The sequence below is a fragment of the Egretta garzetta genome, unplaced genomic scaffold (assembly GCF_000687185.1).
Source record: "Egretta garzetta isolate BGI_Z169 unplaced genomic scaffold, ASM68718v1 scaffold231, whole genome shotgun sequence".
NCBI classification, from domain to species: Eukaryota; Metazoa; Chordata; class Aves; order Pelecaniformes; family Ardeidae; genus Egretta; species Egretta garzetta.
In genome coordinates, this window is record NW_009258727.1 from 141670 (window position 1) to 163041 (window position 21372).

Below are 21372 nucleotides of genomic sequence, written 5' to 3' on the forward strand. Positions count from 1 at the left end.
AGGGGCAGCATCTGTCTTGTTTGGCTCTTTCCTCCTTTACAGTCTACAACAGTATATATTGAAGCCACGTAACTTGAAGGAAGATTTGCAAATTTCCCTCTCAACAAACCAATCAGGAAAAAGCACAGAAAACTGTGCAATGGACTGCTTGGCCAAGTTCTAGTCTCCTTTCTTAACCATTTTATAAAGAAACTCTCTACAAAGTTTGTGTTGTGGGTTATTTTGGTGTGGTTTTGGGTTTTGTTGGGTTTTTTTATATGTAAAATCTTTGGTAACCATTACAGGTTATGATTTTACGTCTTGATAAATCCCAGCAAGTTAATCCAGTATTTCAGACGATGTTAAAATTATCTTTCATCAAGTCAATGGAAAAAAAAAGTTTAAGAACATTATACTGTCAGTTATCAAGGTAGAATCACAGAATGGTTTGGGTTGGAAGGGACCTTCAAAGTTCATCCAGTCCGTTGCCTGCCACAGCAGGCACATCTTCCACTAGACCTTCCACTAGATTGCTCAAAGTCCCCTCCAACCTGGCCTTGAACACTTCCAGGAATGGGGCATCCACAATTTCTCTGAGCAACCTGTTCCAGTGCCTCACCACCTCATTGTAAAAAAATGTATTCTTTATGTCCAATCTAAATCTACCCTCTTTAGTTTAAAAATGTTGCACCTTTTCCTATCACTACAAGTCTTGGTAAAAAGTTTCCTTCCACCCTTGTAAGCCACCTTTATATAATGAACAGCCACAACAAGGTGTCCACAGAGCCTTCTCTCTCTTCTCCAGGCTGAACAACCCCAACTCTGTCAGCCTTTCTTTACGAGTGAGGTGTTTCAGACCTCTGATAATTTTTGTGGCCCTCCTCTCAACCAGCTTTAACAGATCCACATCTGTCTTGTAATGGGGACAACGTAGCTCAGCACAAGAAACCTGGCCACTGGCATTCAGATGTTACCTGACACAGATGTCTAAAAAGCTGCAGAGATTTCTGGTCCATCTCTCCTCTGGATAGTACATGACATCGAAGATGCAACAAAGCATTCACTAGGAGCTGTTCCAGGGTTGGGCAAGGCTGCTCTACTCCCTCAGATTCTCCTTCAGAGCGCTTCAAAGAAAACTTTTTAAGTCCATGAAGGACCTCAACTGAATTCACCGAGCATAAAATTTCTGCACGAGCAATGTAAGTGGGGAAGGCATGGCCAATAGAAGGAAATGTCAACAAAGAAGTAAGGAGGTTGGTCAGATCATCTGGACGCACAAAACTTTTCAGCACTGTATAAACTTCAGAAGCCACTAATCGCATGCCATGCTGCAACTGTAAGATGGCAGCTTGCAATGGAATGACGGCATCAGGGAATACTGCATAATCTTCTGCCAGATGTTTTCTAAACTGATGGTGTGATTGTTGCCAGGATGCTTCTTCATTTAACAGGTTTTGTATTGCCTGGAGTGATTTAGGTCTTTCCCCACGGAGGAACTGCAGAAGTCGTGCTAAAAGATCTTGGACTGAAGAAACCCGGGCTATGCTGTTGATGTACTGGTGAGCCTCCTGGTATAAGCAATCATAGGTCGGAGCTGGAGGCCTGAAGGCCTTTTTTCTGGAAAGGCTGCTTATTTGCTCCTTCAACCTTTGCATTCTTTCATGCAGCAGTCTGTTAAGAAAGAACATTGACCAGTTTAGATATATAAACATATTGCATATAAACATGTTTACATATATACGTATAATCTATAGCAGTTAGAGATATATATGAAAAGATGTATCAGAAATATTCTGCTGTGTGAAAGAGCAAATAAGGGAAAAAAAAGAAGCAACACCTGTATAACATGCATATGTACTTCTCTCTGCCCCCTCCCCCCCCACTTCAAACTTTGATTACTTTTTTGCTTGCTACCTGACAGCTCTGTGAGCATTAAGGAAAAAGCAGTATTACTGGAAGCAATTGGTAAAACTCAGCCATTCAGAACTTGCTTTCAATGACTATCATTCTCTTTAAGCATTAGCATGGAACTATCAGATCCTCTACGTGTATAACAATGAAATTGAAAACTTCCATTCTCAGTGGAAAATCATGAATAATACCCAGGTTTTATCTCCATGTACAAAGAACACCTGGAAACCTGCACAAAGGAGAAATCTGTGTTCACTTAAAATGTCCTCCTTGAGCTCCTCAGATTAAAAAAACCCCAAGAACAAAACAGTGGCTACAAATTTTGAATGTCAGTCTACTCTATGTGGCAAGATATTTAATTCATCCACAGCACTCTAGGCAAAGGCTGTTGCTAAAATACACATCTGGAATTGTCTACCCAGTACAAATCAGCCCAAGAACTCTGCAAAATAGCACTGGCATCTATCGAGGCCTTGAAGGGTTACAGTGATAGATACACATTCTATCTCATTTCAGTTTCTTGATAACATTGTCACATTGTAACGGAACTAACATAATTTAGATGCAAGGCTTTAGATTCACTTCTTCAAGATATGAAGGCCACCGCTTTAATTGTTGTATTTACAGCAGTACAAAGTGTGTACAGACAATCCCTTGGTCACTGCAAGTAAACAACAGCTTCTGTATTTTTTTTTTCCACCTCACCATGCAAATTGATACTTTCAAATCAGCAACCCTTATTTCCACAGAAGAACAGAGAAATTGTAAAGCTGTGGAGAAAAGCTTTGGAGCCTGAGCATCCAAAGATGAAATTTCCAATCTAAAAGAGAAGAGTTAAGTATCTAGAAGAAAAGAGCTAAGTGCCAGAGACGTTACCTGAGATGGGGATGAATATAGTTGCTGACTGCTTCATCATCAATACTTTTTCCTGTATGCAGCTGAGATGAGAAATCATTTGTTTTCCATTCACACTCCAGCTGGTGTAACTAAAAAGAAAAGAATAAACCATTGTCTGAGGTTCTGGCTTTGGTAACCAAGTAGGTACATCATCATCTTGGATAGTAAAAGAAGTTCTAACCACATAGTTTAAAAATCATGACCAAAGATTTGCCCAAGAACACCCAAGCCAAACTCCTTTGCATTGATTTCATACATCACAGAGGTAAAAGCCAACTCAGCTCCATACTCACCTCTTCTTTTGCATACTTGAGCTTGTATTCTCTTTTAACAGCCGGATCAAACCTGGTCTGGGGAAGCCACACCTGGATCTGCACCAAACCAATATTTACCCAGAGACTTCCTCGCCAAGCTGTCTCTGGTAACTCCTTAAGCCCTTCCCCAAAGAACTGCTGCAAGCAAGTGAGCAGGAGAAACAGGAATTCTTTAGGAAGTAACTCCTGATCAGTGATGCCTCTCAGAATCTTGAGAAGGTACTCGTACGCAACAGGATCCTTAAGGTAGAGCTTCTCACAGCACTCCAAAAATTCTTCTTGAAGATCCACTGGAACCAGATCCACCAGAGCAGAGAGTTGTCTGCCTAGCATTATACCTTGTAGTCTAGCATCTGTGTATCTGGAGGCAAAGGAATGAAAAAGAGTTTACACATTGTAAGCAAACTTCTGTAACATGCCTGATCATCGCCTCAAGTTGCGCCAGGGCAGGTTTAGGTTAGGCATTAGGAAAAATTTTTTCACTCAAAGGGTTGTCAAACATTGGAATGGGCTGCCCAGGGAAGTGGTTGAGTCCCCATCCCTGGAGGTATTTAACAGACGGGTAGACGAGGTGCTTAGGGACACGGTTTAGTGGTGGGATGGCGGGGTTGGGTTAACAGTTGGACTCTGTGATCTTAAAGGTCTTTTCAAACCTAAACAATTCTACGATTCTATGGTTTAAATAACATGTATGTGGAAGAGAGGTCTTAATACCTAAAATCTGCTATTGAAGAGACAGCCAGGTTGGTCCACAGTGCTGTGCTGACTTCATGAAGCTGCTGTGCTCTCTCCATCCATTCTCCCAGTGTCACGTGGGATGATGACAGAACAGGAAGCCCACTCACATCCCACTGGTTTGTCTTGGTGCTGCTAGTTAGAATTTCAAAGAAGCACTTTGAGAAAACGGCTCGGGTCAAAATACCTGGGCCCTAAATTAAGAGATTAAGAGTTAGATTGTTCAAATGCAACTTGCACTGACTATGCTAGAACTTATAGTATTGCTTTAGAAAGTTGTTGGATTATTTAACAAAAGAGTATTCAGCCTAGTTGTTTGATTAGGCCAGAAGAAGACAAACCTTCACAGAACAGTTCATATGGGATTTAGAAAAGTTCTTTTCCTCTGTTGCAGGTAGTGGCCTCCAAGTCAACCAGTAGTCTGGGTCTGTGGTGAAAGTACTGCTCCAAAAGGATGCTAAGGCAGCACTAACTAGGTGAGACGACAGAATAGACATGTCTTCAGGGGATATCTAAGAAAAGAAAAAAACTAGAGCTGAGAATAATTTACGGGGAACAAGAGAATCGAGCACACACACACAGATAAAGGAAAAAAAAAAAAAGAAAGAAGTATGACACTTTTTCAGTAGGGATAGTACAAGATATCTCTCAAGATCCTTTTCAAACTCACACAGTGTTTGCTTGCATCTTTTCTCAAAAAAGAGAGTACACTTTCTGAGGTCTGCACTGCCTCCTTCTGTCTGTGCAGTATGCAGTGTGTTTACAGAGCAAGTTTTCAGTATACAGCCTCTAGTCTAAGACTCTGCAACCTTTTGTTAGGATACGTGAGGTTGCATAAACATGAAACGAAGCTATCCAATATTCTGCTCCAAAACATTTAACTTGCTGGTTTACAGAGCTTTGTGGGAAAACAACCACAACCACCACTGTATCACAGCTAAATATTAACTGATAAGAATTTCTCTGGCATATTAAATGCTCTACAGAAAACACATCAAATAACTGCCTCAGTCTATTTGATTTGCAACACAGAACTGAAAAAAATTTAGAGGCACAGGAACAGAGGTGAGTATTTTTCAGCACAATACTACTTTGAATACATAGATACAAGTGGGCTGGCACCTGCCATTCAATCAATTTCCTGTTTTTCATCAGATCACAAGTGGATGAATGGAACAATAATACCAAACTAGACCATATAGAACTATGTCACTTAAGACTTCATTGTGTTTTATTTGTGTTTCAATGTTATGTTTTAATTACACTTTTTGCAGGCTCACAGTTAATAACCTTTCTTATCAAAAGAAGGAACAATTATTGTCAGGCAAAAGTAGAAAAACTGAATGTCAAAAATCCTACAGCGATATACCTATTTTGAAGAGTCTATTGAAAACTTCTGCAAGACTAATTAAACTAAAACTTGTTCTTACTTCATTAAGGTGTAACAAGTGCCACAGTCCAGACAGCTGGTGAGAAGCAGCTGGTGTCAACTTCAGGAAAAAAGCTATAAGCTGAACTAGATCTGAACATATGCTCAGTTCTTGACTGCAGTTCTCCCTGTAGCAGGCAAAAGAAATACAACCTAAGTAATGCTTAAGCAGGGCATGTGAAATAAATCATTTGGATAGTAAAACAAATTGAGAATTGCAAAATCACAATAACAGACCGCCTGAAAGGTTAAAATGACAGCGTCTTAAACACTGAAGAACAAGCACTCAAATAATACTCAAAACACCTGCATCCTTCAAAGTTGGCAAAATCCAAATACAACAAAAGGGGGAGGAAGTGAAGTCTTCTGTAGCTATAAGCTATGTGTTCAGCAGAACATACAAAACATTTGGAGACAAACTGCCTTCCAGCTTTATAGTTCTTGTGAAAATCAGAACTTTGCTGAATTCAAGAGTGAATCAGTGATTCTAGGAGTCTCACTGCACAAAAAATTCCTTTCACTGAAATCCATAAATGAAGAGCTCTCTTTTAAGGAATGGTAAAACAATCAAAAAATAAATACTCTTGCCCCCTTAACACACCACTAACACTTCTTAAATAAATAATTTTAATTTACAACAAATTTTTACAAGTGTATGTGTGTAAAAGCTTGCTAGTGTACTTTCTTAATCACCAGGTCTACTCAGTCTTTCTGCAGTAGCCCCCAGCAATATGGTGATAAACATCTTCATGTTAATTCCCAATATGAAGGATGCTTCTATTTAATTAAAAGGCAAATACTATGTATTTCCAAAAGGAAAAATACTATGTGCCATTTAGTACATAAAACATTTTAGTTTTTCTCCACCTATAATACATTCTACCATTAATAAAACAATTTCTGGAATCTAATGTCTTTACTCAGAGGGGCTTGGACATTAGCATTCCTGTATTTGCATCAATAAAGTAAGTCAGAAAAGAAGAAAACTACTTCCTCAATATAACATTAAACTACTCCCTTTACTGATACTTTTTACATCTGCCCAAGTGCAATTCTGCACACAGATGAGGAGTTCATACGCATTTATATACATAAGTATACATAAGCATGAGCGCAGCACAAATATATATGCAGATACACACAGCCATTTTTTTATATGTATATATGTGTGTATATATGTGTGTATATATGTGAACGAGAGAATTTACATACAGATGTAAAGTATCGAAGTTACATCTTTTAGCTATGGATTCTTGTAATAAGATTCAGAATATAGGATTTCTTTCTCCAACCTCCTTCTTACCTTCTCACACAAGCCCTGGCCACACAGTGTGCTGTCAGTTTGTACTGCCAGAGCATGCCTATGCATTCCATTGCAGGCCACAGCTGAACCCGACTGCAGAGCTGGTTTAACAAGGCAGGGTCTAACTGGTTGGAGGCGGTATCTTCAGTAAACCTTTCTTCTGCATGACTATATATAACTCCTTCTGCTCTCAGTTGTGAATGTACAGCTTTCAAAAAAATCTTTAGCTGACCTGTTTGACAGAGCGTAAGAGGCACATAAATGTAGGTACTATACTTCTTTCTAGTGAACATTTCACATCCTTTCCATTTGTATACAAAAAGCATGGAGATGGCAGAAATCATCCTGTTAAGGCTCTTCAAAAGTGTTACCTACCCAGACTAACATCTTCTAAATGATTGGCTCTAATTATCAGGCCATCAGCTTGCAGCAATGCTTTCTTCATCTTCCATCCAGTGGCAGCAATTTTCAGACAGCACATTTTTTCCTGCAACCTACTTTCTCCAAAGGCCAATCTTAGCTCCAAGATGTTAAGTGGTTTGCTGAGAATTTTTAACTGAGAAAAACATTCCATGCCCAGTTTATCCTAGAAACACAAGAAGGACATTTGAACAAGTGGCAGTTTGTTTCAGCAGTGCTAACCAAACAAGAAACAAGACGTGTGACTGCAGTCAGAGCTAAGTTTTCAAATTCACATGCACATGACTGAAGTACAGGTATATATAAACAAACCTGCAACAACTTAGCAATTCTTTTGTAGCCTTACTCAATACAGCAGGAAGACAGAAATGTAAACAGTTGCCACAATTCCTCCTTGTCAAGTTCTTTTTTTCCTTCACGAAGAAACTACATAGATTATGCAGACATCTCAACATGGCAACTTAAATAAACTAAGGGCAATAAATACACAAATTAATAAAAAACACCAGAAGTTACTGTCACTTAAAAGAAACGGGCATTTTACACCTGCAATTTAAAGACATTTGCCTAGAAAAATCTCCCAAAATTCTCAGCAGCCACTGAATGTTCTTTAAAGTCTCACAAAGTACCTATGCGCGTTTTTGAACAGCTGAGTATCTTTGAGACACAAGGCCATGAAAACCTAGGTCTAATTACTAATCACCAACATGAGCAACCTACATGTCTATTTGTGCCCTGCTTTTAAAAAGGGATTTATATTCTTTAGAATATTTTACTATAAGATTTTTTTAATTGAATGACACTAATAGCTTAAGAAAAAAAAACCTGTCAGTTAAGAGGCCTTGTCTTGGTAAGTCTTGTCTTGGCAGCCCCATCCTATGCTGTATAAAAGGAAGTACATGATCTATTCTATACACACGTACGTTCACTAAATAAGCAAGTGGCATACTGATATTCACAAGCCTCCAGAACAGAGCAAGTAGCAATATTCTTACGTTTGTGCACCACTCTGTATTAAGTAACTGCTATCTGTACAAAGCATAATTAACAGTAGACATGCTGTCTGGATAACTGATGTATTTCACAAGAGAGATGTACGTTAACATACGATGAAATTGTCTTTTTAATCAATCTAACAAGTCCGAAAGGAATGTATTTTTGCTGGCCTGGAAAGCAAGTGCTGCAAATATTTATGATTATTTTAAAGCATATTTGGACATCACTGATCACACAAATCTTCTGCAAACAGAGTACCAATACCTTAAAAGGAAGAGGTCTTCCTAGAGACTTCTGTAGTATCTTCATACTGGCAGAAATACCAGCAGGACTGGCCAAGCAGCTCTGAATATGCTGTGAAACACATTGAATTTCCTTGGAAACCCTTGGAGATTTAAAAAAAAAAAAAAAAAAAAAAAAAAAAGAAAAGCCACAGAGTTAACTCAGAATTTGATAAAAAAGGTAAAAGGACATACAAGAAAGGAAAGTCCCTTCTCTTAATCTTCCACTAAAGGGGCAACCTAACTTTTAAGTACAGAAAATATGTATAAATTTTAGATGATAATTTCGGCCAAAAGCAGCCCAATGCTAAGAAATATGAATTTTAAAAATTAACAGCTATTTAACACACTGTGCTTGCAGCACTAATGGAACACAACCTGGACAGTAACAGCAAACCATGTTAATTAGCTATAATATTAACAAAAGGGTGATTTATACAACCATTTAATAGAAACACAGACCAAAGCCACTCACTTGTGCTGATCTGATCCGATAAGCATCTGAGGAATTCTGTCAATTAGATGCTTCATAACCCAGTGCCAGTGCAGAGACAGAAGTGACAACCCTGGTGAGTCCACTGTCAGAGTGTCAGAGACGGCCCAGAACCGGTCACGCCACAGCAAGCAGTATAAAATCTGACAACAAGCCAAAAAGGTTACACTTTTCCCATTGCTGAGCCCTGCATGTTACAGAACATTTTTTACTTCAAGCAAGAGAAAACACCAAAAACATTGTCACTTCCATTAATTTCACAATCAATCAAAGCTTTAACACTTAGTGGCACACAACTAGCACTCAACTATACGTTCTCTAAAAATATTGCAGGGCTTTGCTGGCAGGTGGAACTACACAAGTCAAACCCAAGCTTTCCCTGCACTAAGTCTACAATGTCATTGTCAGATTTCAGCAAAATTATTTTCGTGGTCTGAAAGGGGAGAGGGAGAAGCATGGTCACCCCTGTGACCTGCATGTCAGCTGCCCAGGTTCCGATATCTTTATCTAAGATGCATGTAGATACTCCCTTTATCATTAGTGGAGAGAAACAGGCACTTCTATGGCACAATGGCTATCTAGGTCCCGGGTGTGTACATTTAGCTAAGATAATTCCCACCCTGAGTATCTGCAGGCTGCAAACCTACATGCCACACAGAAGAAATGAGAAGACAGAGCACAAATACAGCCACTGAAACAAACACGATCATTTGCCTGGTGTCAGGCACACTCTGAATACCAACAGAAACACTGCAGTTTATTTTGTGGTCCCTGAAACTAAAAATAATGTTCTGCACACTGTCTAATTTCACAAAACTCTCATAGACGTACTATGAAAAGTCTACTCACATCATGCATGTCATCATCACTTAAGGCCACCTGAGTAGACTTCACCCAATGAAATGCAAATGCGTCCCATAGTTCAAAGAAAGCAGCAAGGTTGACCACGATTGCATGAGGAAGGCAATTGTAACTTCCTGGATCTGAAGTTTGGGAAAGAGGGAAAGAAAGGGAGAGATTGAATGTTCCAGCCACATCGTATGACAAGTCAGGATTGATTTCTGATCACTAGATCTTCTCTGTGATTGAGGGGGGGGACACGAGCTGAAAAGATCCAAGAATCAAAGTAACAAAAAGCATTCCTTCACTATTTGCACAATTCTCTATTACCTCTACACATTTAATATTAAAAAAAAAAATTCAATCCAGGATGAAGGAAACATTGATCAATTGCTTCTATGCCACATACTAACTTCATGGCAAAATTTTTAACCGTTGTTTTAGGAGTAAACGTCCTAATTACATAAAACAATAGAAAGACTATTAGAACAAAAGCATGTCTGAAGAACCTGGCTATTCTTGCTAGCCAAAACAAAACATAATTGCAATTTCTCTCCACCATCTTCCTAAAATTTAGATAATTAAGAGAAATTACAGGCACTCATAACCTAGTAGAGTCTGGACATAAAAGCTGCAGCATAAGGTATATGTAACTTAAGAATGTGTTCATGTAATATTAGTCCTCATGTAACTGCTTTTACATTAACATAATCTTCCTTCACACATTCAGGACACACCATGTTTAAAGTACACATTTCATAACAGTGCAAATTAACCATATTTCAAATTGACCACAGAACCAAAAGGAACAGTGAAAATTAACCCACCTTTGTGGAAATCCAGAGACATTCTTAAGACACTATTTCTTGGCTTCTTGCTGGCAATCAAATTCTTCTCAGTGTAGCTCCTTTTTTCTCGTTCAAGAAATAATACTGCCCTGAATTAAAAGTAAAGTTGTTAGAAACTCAGGATCATTTTATAGCCTCTGCCTTATGAGAATGGTGAACTACAAAAAGTGGCATTTGATATTCCATTCTATTATGAAACAAGAATCAAGTGCAGCATAACTAATTGCTTGAACATGGTTTCTGCAGAAGCAAGTTTCACAAAAAGCAGATTCCTGACCTCAGCAATCAGCAAGAAGGAAAAAGTGGTGAGCTATAAGCAGATGCAACACCACCATTTGTAGGATTTGTTAGTAGCTGCTTTTTTATACTGTAACTGCAAAATCCATGTATTTTTTACTCATTAGAAAAAGCAGTCCGAATCCAACAGCAGGGAAACTATTCAAGTTTTATGTCAGATCTCACACTGCTGCTTCTGCCCCTTTTATGTTTTATCCCATAGTTCCGGTTTGTCCTTGAATTACTCCAGCCTACACAGAATGCTGGGAGCCCTGCTCCCTATATTAAGTGATATGGTTTAGTCTGCATCTTCACACAACAGAAGCAAAGAATTTAAATACCAGGCAGAGGTTTCATACAGGTATTTTAGATCACATCTATCATAACCTAAAAAAATACTTGGCAGATACTGCAAGTGTTCATACAGCACTGATTACAGTCAATGGGCAGCCTTCACAAGCTTTTTTTAGTAACCTACCGATTTGCTACAGACTTCAAAAGGATTAGAAGCTGATCTGTATGCTCCATTTCTGTATCAAAGTTCATCGAATTTCTAATGATATCCAAAAACTGCATATTCCATCTTGGGTCCAGGGGCATCACATGTTCATCTGGGAAGGCAGACAAGGTAAGACAGGACAGCAGTGGAAACAACATTTAGTGAAAGACTTTCCTCAATCCCCATGCCTATGCAAGAACATTAAAGAAAGAAGGAAACCAAAGAGGAAGGCAGTCTTAAGCTCCCTCACTCCAGATATCCAAACAGAAAAGCATCAAGCTGACTGCAGGTTCTGCAAGACAGAACCGTGGAAGTAAATTAACAGTGACCAGAGTACCCAAAAAGACATCCTAGAAATTCAAGTCCAATTCCCTTTTCTTTCACAGTCTAGGCAAGATACCTAGGACCATCCATAAAGGGTCCAGTGTCACTGTACATAGCTTTCATGCACCTAAAAAGCTTGGAAAGGAAGCCACAGGCCTGAGCTCCCTGTAAAACACCAAGGGAAAATTATAGGCCTCAATATAGGTTTCAGACGGGCCAACACAATAAATGCTGAGAAAAAACAGGATGCCTAAACTATCCAGTCAGAAAGGCATTAGATATATGCACCACTCTTAAGAGTGCTGCTTAACTCTGAGCTTTAGGAATATACCTGGGTCAGATACACATCAGGATTCATAGTCACAGCGTTCATACTGAATTTGCACAGGATGAATGCATTTAATTGTCATATTTGCAGATCTAGACAGGAAGAATGGCTTTGTTGTCATTTCTTTTGCAACAAAAGCAACGTGCAGTTAGAATTTAGCCTTTGTTTTGTTACACATACATTTCTTAGGAAGGGTTGCAGTGTGTTCAGAGAACAAATAAAGGAAGCACCAGTGTCCTACATCAATTTTTTTCAGAAGTACCTGTCATAGTTGGCTGTAGCAACTTGATCATGTTACTGACTCCAGATGAGAGGGGACTGGCATAGAAACTACCAAGGGCTACAGCACCTGCTTCCAGCTGAATCCGCACTGGATCTGTAGGTGAAGGGAGGAGAACATAGGTGTAAAAGAGCATTTAGTACAAATAAATAAAATAAACTTCAACTGAGCCAGCACAAGCAGCCTGAACAACTTCTGTACATGCACTCTACACATGCTGGTTGCTCTTATTTTGTATTAGCTCCAAGAGGTCTTAAAAGCAGTCAGAATTCCACAGCCAAAGAGATAAATCCAGTAACGAGTTCTAGTTAAACTGCTCATACTTCATGTATCCTACGAAAAATACGATTTGTGAAAATCCATGAGTTTACACCTTCAAATCTTCCTCTCACTACATCTGGTTTTGATTTTTTCCCCGATTAAAAAAAAAAAAAATCACCTAAGAGTATACTTGTCATTAAAGTAACTTTCTAGATATTTTCTAGTTTATAGACACACCTGCCTGGAAAGACAGTAAGATCAAGGGGGAGCAACCCCATTCATGTAGGGACAATGCAGTCTGAGATTTCACAGTATACAAGGAAGCTAAGTGTGTGAATTACTTGGACTAACGCCTGCCCAAATTCTCCACAAGTTTAATGCGATTAATGTAATTAAGCAATGAATACCTCATCTTAGCTGCTATCCTGAATGTTCAGCTTCAGTTCTGCAGTTTCCTGGCTTTCTAACCATTTGCATTTTAACACCAAATAGACAGAAGGCATTTTACTGTTTTTATTATCGCTATCAAAAAAAAAAGTAGCAAAGAGAAAGGCATATTTGCTTACATAGACCAAGAGGTATCCAAAAATAACTAATTCAGAAGCAGTACAAGTTACACACGTGCTTGAATAACAGAAGGCAATGTTTAGCCTAAAGTATCCTCTTGTCCCCAATACGCACAACCTGTTTTTGTGTCTCATGCCCTTGATTTACTGTGGTGTGGTGGGTTGACCCCAGCTGGACATCAGGTGCCCACCAAAACTGCACTATCACTCCCCCTCCTCAGCTGGACAGGGGGAGAGAAAACAGAATGAAAGGCTCATGGGTCAAGATAAGGACAGGGAGAGATCCACTCACCGATTACCATCACAGGCAAAACAGACTTGACTTGGGGAAAAATAATTTAATTTATTACCAATCAAATCAGAGTAGGATAATGAGAAATAAAACCTAAATCTTAGAAACACCTTCCTTGCATGCCTTCCTTCTTCCCAGGCTTAACTTCACTCCCGATTTTCTCTATCTACTCCCCGTGAGTGGTGCAGGGGGATGGGGAACGGAGGTTGCAGTCAGTCCATCACACATGGTTTCTGCCGCTCCTTCCACCCCAGGGGGAGGACTCCTCACCCTCTGCCCCTGCTCCAGCCTGGGATCCCTCCCACAGCAGACAGTCCTTCCACAAACTGCTCCAACATGGGTCCTTCCCATGGGCTGCAGTTCTTCACAAACTGCTCTAGCATGGGTCCATCCTTTCCATGGGGTGCAGTCCCTCAGGCACAGACTGCTCCAGCCTAGGTCCCCCAGGGGGTCACCAGCCCGGCCAGCTGGGGCTCCAGCCTGGGCTCCTCTCCCCACGGGGCCACAGGCCCTGCCAGGAAACCTGCTCCAGTGTGGTCTCCCCATGGGGTCCACAGCCTCCTTCCTTCAGTCACCCACCTGCACCAGCTGCAGGGGGACAGCCGGCCTCATCATGGTCTTAAGGGGCTGCAGGGGAATCTCTGCTCCAGCACCTGCAGCACCTCCTCCCCCTCCTTCTCCACTGACCATGGTGTCCGCAGTGTTGCTTCACATTCTCACTCCTCTCTCCAGCTGCAGTTACTGTTGCGCAGGAACTTCTTCCCCTTCATAAATACGTTATCACGGAGGCACCTGCCACCACTGCTAATGGGCTCAGCCTTGGCCAGCTGTGGGTCCATCTTGGAGCCAGCTGACATTGGCTCTACCAGACACAGGGGAAACTTCTATCAACTTCTCACAGAAGCCACCCATGTAGGCCCGCACTACCAAAACCTGGCCACACAAACCCAAGAGATGTGGATAGCTCAGAACTTTCATATCAGATCATTTGAATGGTCTCAGTGTTTTCTTACAAGACTTATGATTTGTGGAAATATAATATATCAGCCCCTAGGCAAAAAAGAAAATTCAATAATTACATACCAAGCACCTGTGGCAGATTTTTGGCTAAGGAGTTAAGCCATTTAACTCTCAATGTCCAATCTTGATTGGTTGCCTTTTCTATGAACAATTTTACTGAAGCCTGGAGAACTTCCATTTTATCCATCCAGTTTGCATCTATCTCAACAGCACTGAATTGGAGACTCTCAGGATTAGCAGACTGCATAATTTTCTGAAGATCTTGCAGAGTCAGTGGTAGCGTCCTGAAACACAAAGAAGTGAAGTCCAGTAATCAAGGGCTTGAACTGCCTGTTCTAGGAGAGAATGTATTTTGGAAGTCAAGCTACTCAGCATGCAACCATCTTCAAGCAAGAAGGCAGCAACGCAATAATCTCTCCTCTTTCCTCTACTGAGCTTTAAAGCCAGTTTCCAACTTCAAATCAGTTGGGGGTGTCTACTATTAGGAACTCACTATTACCAAAAATGCATGCAGTGCCAGAAGTGAATATGCACAGCATTTCATTGAGAAATTATAACAGATTTGTACACCAGAATAATATGTGAAGGTTAACTTAGAAAAGACAAAGATAGGAGAGAAATGTCGTCGATAAAAAAACCTAGCACATTGCTAAGACTTTACAGTTTCAACATTCTATCTTACTACTAACTTCTACAGCTTGTTCTTTCACTGGAAGCAAACCACAGTACCTATCCCACAGTAGGTCATTAAGCAAAGCAGGCAGGAAGATTTTGCACCAGTGTTGTGAAAATAACAGTTATATTGCACAAGAAATCATTAAAAGAGTTCTTGCTTATGGCCCCTGCACACGAGATTTCTTTCAGACAACTCTGTTGGAGGAAATTTGTGTTTTCACCTGAAGCTACTGGACCTAAAATAACTCATGAATGATCGTTTACATGAAAGCAGGAAGTACAGAGGATCATTAGTATATTTAAAACTAATTAAATACTCATTTTTTTTAAATCTCAGAAGGAAACTGAAGGAAGAGATTTTTGGGACTTCTATTACCTTGTAAACCCAGTGTTTGCATTCACATTTCCTGCTAAATGCCTATTCCTAACTCAAGTCAAAATGGGTCAAGCGTACTTACTGAAGATTGAACAGAGTCAAGTATTTTGGACTGAAGAATAAAACAGTAAATAATTAAACTTGTATTTGTAGTGGTTGCACAGAAAGGTAACAGGAGCCTCGGTCACAGAGTGTGACTACCACAGTTTCTACACACACAATTTGCTCAAGAGTTTTGAAGGGAACAATGACAAAAAGTGTTTCTTGCCTACCTGCAGTTTTTAAGGTTTAGCCTATTCAGACAATACATTAGGACCTGTGCGTCACTCCGGACTGTCGAAAGAAGCGAGTCTTCAGCTGCAAACAGACCTGTAGGTAGGGAGTCTGGCCACAATCCCACTGCTAGCAGGGAGTCACCCCAAATTTCATGGGAAGCCAGAGATGAAGCATGCTTTGTAACCAGTTCTAACACAACCTACAAGAAGCAACCAAAAAGCAATTTAGAATCATATTCAAACATGTATTCAAGTATGGTTGCTCAGGGAACTCCTCCATTACATGTATTTATTATGAAATCATTACAAACCAAGTGTTCTACAAACACTGTAAAACGTACACAATAAAAGTACCAAAGCATTCCAACCATAAGTGAAATAACATACCGTACAGCTTAAAATAGGAAGTGAATATTGCTATCTCCAGATGACAGTGCGCACAGTGTTTCAGGCTATAGATTAATCAGTATTAACATCCCAAAGTTTCAGCTGAAGCCATTAAAATCAAGTAAGCCTCAGAGTCCAACTGGGATATTCTTTGGTTCCCTTATGCTGTTATCTAAAAAATGCCCCAACAAACCATATTTATCGTCTGGGGAATATCTCAATAAGCACACACCAGATTCACAGTCTTTGTGCAACTCTCACTCATCTGACCTCTGTCTCCAGTAGCATGCCACCAGGCTGAGAAAAACATGTCACGGAAGAACAGGTGACAGCCGAAATTCACTGTACTTTACTATTCAGTACCAAAAAAACAACTTCTGGAGCTTCAACTGATCTGTTAGAGTAAGTTACATGCAGAAATGTACTTCTTACACTGGAGCCAAAAAAGGCTCAGAATCTAAAAGATACAGAAAATGTCCCACTTAATCCCTCCTCTTTGTCACCTGACAGATGCCTAGGAGGGTGTTTAGAATGGTTTGGTTCATCTCTCCAGGAGCACCATCTTCATCAACCTCCTACTCAGGCACTGAGGAAACAGAGGAACTCAAACGCTAGCCTCATGAAATGGTATTTTTCACGTATTTAGATGATGTAAGAAAAGCTTTCAGACACAGGACTTTTACCTTTTGGTTAATCTGCAGTTGTTGTGAGCGACCGTAAACTTCCCAACAGGCTCTGTAAAAAGACTTCGCTAATCCCAGGCCTCTCTGTATCTGCTGCACAATTAAAGCAGCAGCCTGAAGCAAAGGTGACAAAGATGACACAGAACCTGAAAAATACACAGCATTTGGGGTGATACAAGTGGTTAGTAATTGTCAGCCCTTTAACCCTCCGAGGACAAACACCACTTGAGTCCCTGAGGAAGAACCAAACCAAATGAATCCTACTGGGTGCTGGAAATTGAATAGGTTCTTACCAAGGTTAATAAGAAAACGTGATAAGACTGTAAATAACAGGTGACAAATTCAAAATAAGACATCAAAAGCAGGTGAGGTGAATGAAACTCAGCATCCAAACTTGCTCCAAAAAATAACTTGAACAGGCCTACAGGCCTTGTGCAAGCCCTCAATTACCTTCCCTATAGCAACAGGCAACTGACACTTGCCAGTGCCCAATGTCTCCTCACAAAGCACCTCCAGTTCTCATCTTTCTATGATTTGGGCCTACTTCCTGAGAATACAAAAATGAACCCAAAATAACCCAATTACATTCATGTGCTTTTACTTGTATCAGGACATAACACAATAAAATAACCAAGGTTTAATACTAAAGAGTTAATCCAAATCTATGTAGTGAGCCCAAGTTGTTAGCAAATACCAAACAGACTTTTCTTACCTGCTATTGCTGCCTTTGTTTCTGAATGCACGGCCATCAGTGCATCACAGATGCTGTCTCCCACTAAACCCAAACCATGCAGGAGTAACTTCAAATCCAGATTGTCCAATACATAGCCATCATTCTCCCCAGGAATGTAAATTTCAATCCCACGATTCCGCATGGCTCTGGATATTTCCCCGTGAACAGGATCCATGGAAAGGAAAAGCCTGTTGGATATAAGAATAGTTCAGTTGGAAGACACCTACAGTGATCATCTAGTTTAACTGCTATACATTCTTAAAATGTAACTTGGGGCTTTAAACTAGCACTCCAGAAGCACCAAAACTGCTCTTCCATAAAGTAAATTCATCTTCATAAAAAATGGGAACACTGATATCCAGGAAGCCAGAGACATCCACTGAATTTAAATGAGAAATCTGTATGAATAATTATACTTTGAGATTAGCCACAGATATATTGCATGACTTCTAACTCAGTTATATCTGAGCTGTGTCTATTTTATCATTTGCCTAGTTACAAAAAAAAGTTAAGCTACGCCTCTGAGCTATAAAGACTACTTAAGTCTTAGCAACAGCTTCAGATAAATATGTGCTATTTAAAAACCAAAGTATCCAACACCCAAGTAGTTAATACTATCAATAGACACCTCTTAAAAGCAAGGAGGAAAAGAATTCTGAAATACAATTCAGTAAAAACCTGTTTCAGAAAAGTCAAAGATCTTGTTTCCAATTCAGAGGAATTGCAGCACATCAGCCCCAATATTCTTTTCATAAATTTATAAAAGGTAGGAATTGTTTGGTAGGGAAGGGGGGGTTGGGTGGTGTTTAATTCTGTCACTGCAGCAAACTCAAATTTATGGATAGGATGGAAAAAGCCAGGATGAAAATTATGTCCGTATGTCCAGCTTTCACTACCAACACATCTGAATACCTCACCATCTTCAAAACATGTATCCTCAACTCCATTACAATGAGACAGGGAAGTGCTGAAATCCTAAACTGGAAATGGAGAACCAAGGCAGAGGTATACCGCTATGAGCTTTGCAGTGTAGTAGTCTGGCTGCAACAGGGATATAAAGCCAAGTGTCTTAAGCTCTCCATCATACGCTCATCACAGTGCAGTTTTCTTCCTTGCCAGACAGACAGTGTCACTACAGTACATGGCAAACTGAACAGCATTCAAAATGCTAAAAGACTGACGGCTGACTGCTGACATTTTTTTTTTTTCTAAACCTGCTATTTGGTCTGGAAAAAAACCTAAACAAACCAAAAAACCCTCCCCCAAAAAAAAGCAGAAAAGCAAAGCACCTGAAGTTTGGATGAGGAGCTATTGTAGGAATTGTGCCATCTATCACACCTCTCTCACTCATGGTAAGAACGCCTCCTGGTTCAAGTAAAGCATTCAAGCGGTCCAGCACAGAAGGGCTATATTGAAAAGAAATGTATATGGTTATAAAAATGTAATAATTTGATCCCTTTCTGATCTGAAATCACAATGGTACCAAGCAAAGCACCGAACACCTAATTACATTATAAGGTAACAGAAGAACTATCAATTGCTAAGCTGTCTAAGAAGGAAGACATTCTTCCAGAAAATGTAAGTTACATGCTCCCATGTATTGTTACCAAATACAAAATGTTCAGTTATGAACCAGTCAGAGGCAAAGTCAATTAGGGAGGTCAAGGGATTTACTCAGTGAAACAAGGCCACAAAAATCTCTTACTTGCAGAAGTTAACATTGTCCATCAACAGCCAGTCTCCAGACTGCAGGGCCTGAACCAACATCCCATCCACCCACTCGAATGTGCCATGGCTGTTACGGTCAGCAGCCTGGGCCTGCTGCAGCTTGAAACGCCGGAACTCTTCTACCAGGTGAGCGAACTCTGAAAGGAAGTACATCTTGCATCAAGGCTTACATTACTGAGGTAGCTTCCTGTTCCACTCAAGAAAAACAGCCATTATTTTGTATATAAACATATGTGCTTCCTACTCTTTAGGGCAACATAATAGCAGAAGCTCCAACTCCTCAAGTAGCCTCCCATGGGCAAAATCCATGAGAACACAGGGGGTTTGCAAGCACAGAGAAATATAAGCTAGACTGACACTATTATCCCTAAACAGACACTTTTCTCCATCCCTTCTCCCCCATTGATGGATATTAATGCTATATTTTAGACAACGATTATATATAAAAAAACACAACCAAGAAAAAACAACCCATACATTATTCTGCTGACATTTGCAAAGCTCGGCTGATTAATGCTTCAGAGAACAAATGCAAGAATAGAATATTTACATTCCCTTTCTTAGGTAATACAAGAGAAGAGCTGCATTGCATTGTATGTTGAGTAGCTCAGTACAGGAGAATTTGAGTGTGAACTAAGGATTGCTACCGCGTGTAACTACACAAAAAATAAACCTGAAGAGCCATCCCCAATGTAACTTTTCAGAAGCTAGGCTGTTACATAAATAGTATGAAGCAGCAGTATTAACTACAAAAAAACCCTACAAAACACCCCCAAGTCTTCTCAAGCTTTCACTGTGCATTTATGTATTTCTCTTATTTTCTTCAGAGGAACACACAGTCTTACTTCAAATTGTCCACCATACGCACCTGCCTTTGAGTAAGAATTTATTTTGTTGTTTAGTCGCTGGGTAAGTACAAGTATTCCCTCCAGTTTGCTCACTAATTCAGCTGTAACACTTCCACCTCCTTCACCCAGAGATTTGGGTTTGTAATTCAGGATGAAACTGCTCCAAGCACGTAGCACAAGCTCAGCATCATCCGCACAAATTTCTGTCAGGAGAAGACTGTCCCTTACTAGCGTGCTCACAGTGTTCTCCACTTTTTCCAGCAGGTGCTGCCACGGCCTATTGATATCAACCTGCAAACACACCATTATGGAGTTAGTTCATCCAGAAGACTGTGGTGCCTAAGGCTCCATTTTGTGCTTAAACACTACAATCACAGTAGACTGGCCACTGTTAGGTGCTAAGAGTAATATTCCTGTATTACCAAAACAGTATTTACCTGTTCAAATCCACCCAGGAGTTCAGTTGTATCCATCGCACTGTTCATTGCCATGATTTTTAGTCGATGGCCAGTCAGATGGGCCAGCAGCTCAACAAGACTGGTTTTGCCAACAGCTGCCGGGCCCACCAGGATTACCATCCAGCTCATGTGCACACATTTCATTATAGACTCAAGGGACTGCAGTGAATGATGCAGAAGCGAGAGACTTCTGCCAGGACGAGGAATGTAGTTGCCACGAGAAAGAACTGAATAACCGATCTGGAAAGGATGAGACACATGGGTGAGTACTCAAGGAGGCAAACAGGAGCTCAGCTGTGCAAGTTGCTTCCTTCTCTCTCCACTCACAAAACCTCTTGTCAACAGCTCACCTGAACATTATATGGAGTGATGTGAAACTCTCTGGTTCCTGTATACACATCAGCTTCCTGGCCAAAAATGTCTCTAAATATAGATATAACCTAAAACAGTTGAAAGAGCAAGAGAGAGACTTATCAGTCTTAAGTTATCCACTGGTCTAAACATTTACTTCTAAAGTAGCCCTCCCTCTCAGCTCCACAGCTGTGTGATAGTAAGTAACACAATTTAATCACAAGTGTCATTTAATTCAAAGTGCAGCAAGCAATTAAAGTGCGCATGAGCTGCCCACAGCAACCCCTTCATTAACCATGCTTTCCCGTGACTTGAAATACTGTTTCTCTTTAATAAAATACTGGGAAAGAAGTCACTCCATAAATAAGCTCTTTGATAACAGGCAAAAATATACCAACACTACAGGAAGGGGAAAGTAAACCCATTAGAAAAATACCCAGTTGCATACAGTCAGTAACTTCAGTCTTACATCTGATTGACTTTTAGTTTAATATAATTTAAATATTGTGAAATTAAAAAGCAAAGGATTTCTAGGCAAGAGAGGGATAAGTAGGTGGCAATGGTGG

General features: G+C 40.1%; 1 protein-coding gene across 1 annotated transcript in view; it reads right to left on the bottom strand.

Annotated features, from left to right (window-relative positions):
• MDN1 (midasin AAA ATPase 1) overlaps nt 1-21372 on the bottom strand; it is a 101417-nt gene that overhangs the window by 35874 nt on the left and 44171 nt on the right. The window contains exons 41-63 of the mRNA XM_035888774.1: nt 20806-20895; nt 20435-20695; nt 20018-20288; nt 19127-19286; nt 18711-18827; nt 17401-17609; nt 16689-16834; nt 15616-15818; nt 14356-14576; nt 12136-12249; nt 11201-11333; nt 10426-10535; nt 9608-9741; nt 8741-8901; nt 8249-8369; nt 6944-7154; nt 6569-6800; nt 5267-5393; nt 4178-4348; nt 3816-4030; nt 3081-3462; nt 2767-2876; nt 954-1650 (exon numbers count right to left, since the gene is read on the bottom strand). Coding sequence (XP_035744667.1) covers nt 954-1650; nt 2767-2876; nt 3081-3462; nt 3816-4030; nt 4178-4348; nt 5267-5393; nt 6569-6800; nt 6944-7154; nt 8249-8369; nt 8741-8901; nt 9608-9741; nt 10426-10535; nt 11201-11333; nt 12136-12249; nt 14356-14576; nt 15616-15818; nt 16689-16834; nt 17401-17609; nt 18711-18827; nt 19127-19286; nt 20018-20288; nt 20435-20695; nt 20806-20895 — 4596 coding nt within the window. The remainder of the gene's footprint in view (nt 1-953; nt 1651-2766; nt 2877-3080; nt 3463-3815; nt 4031-4177; nt 4349-5266; nt 5394-6568; nt 6801-6943; nt 7155-8248; nt 8370-8740; nt 8902-9607; nt 9742-10425; nt 10536-11200; nt 11334-12135; nt 12250-14355; nt 14577-15615; nt 15819-16688; nt 16835-17400; nt 17610-18710; nt 18828-19126; nt 19287-20017; nt 20289-20434; nt 20696-20805; nt 20896-21372) is intronic.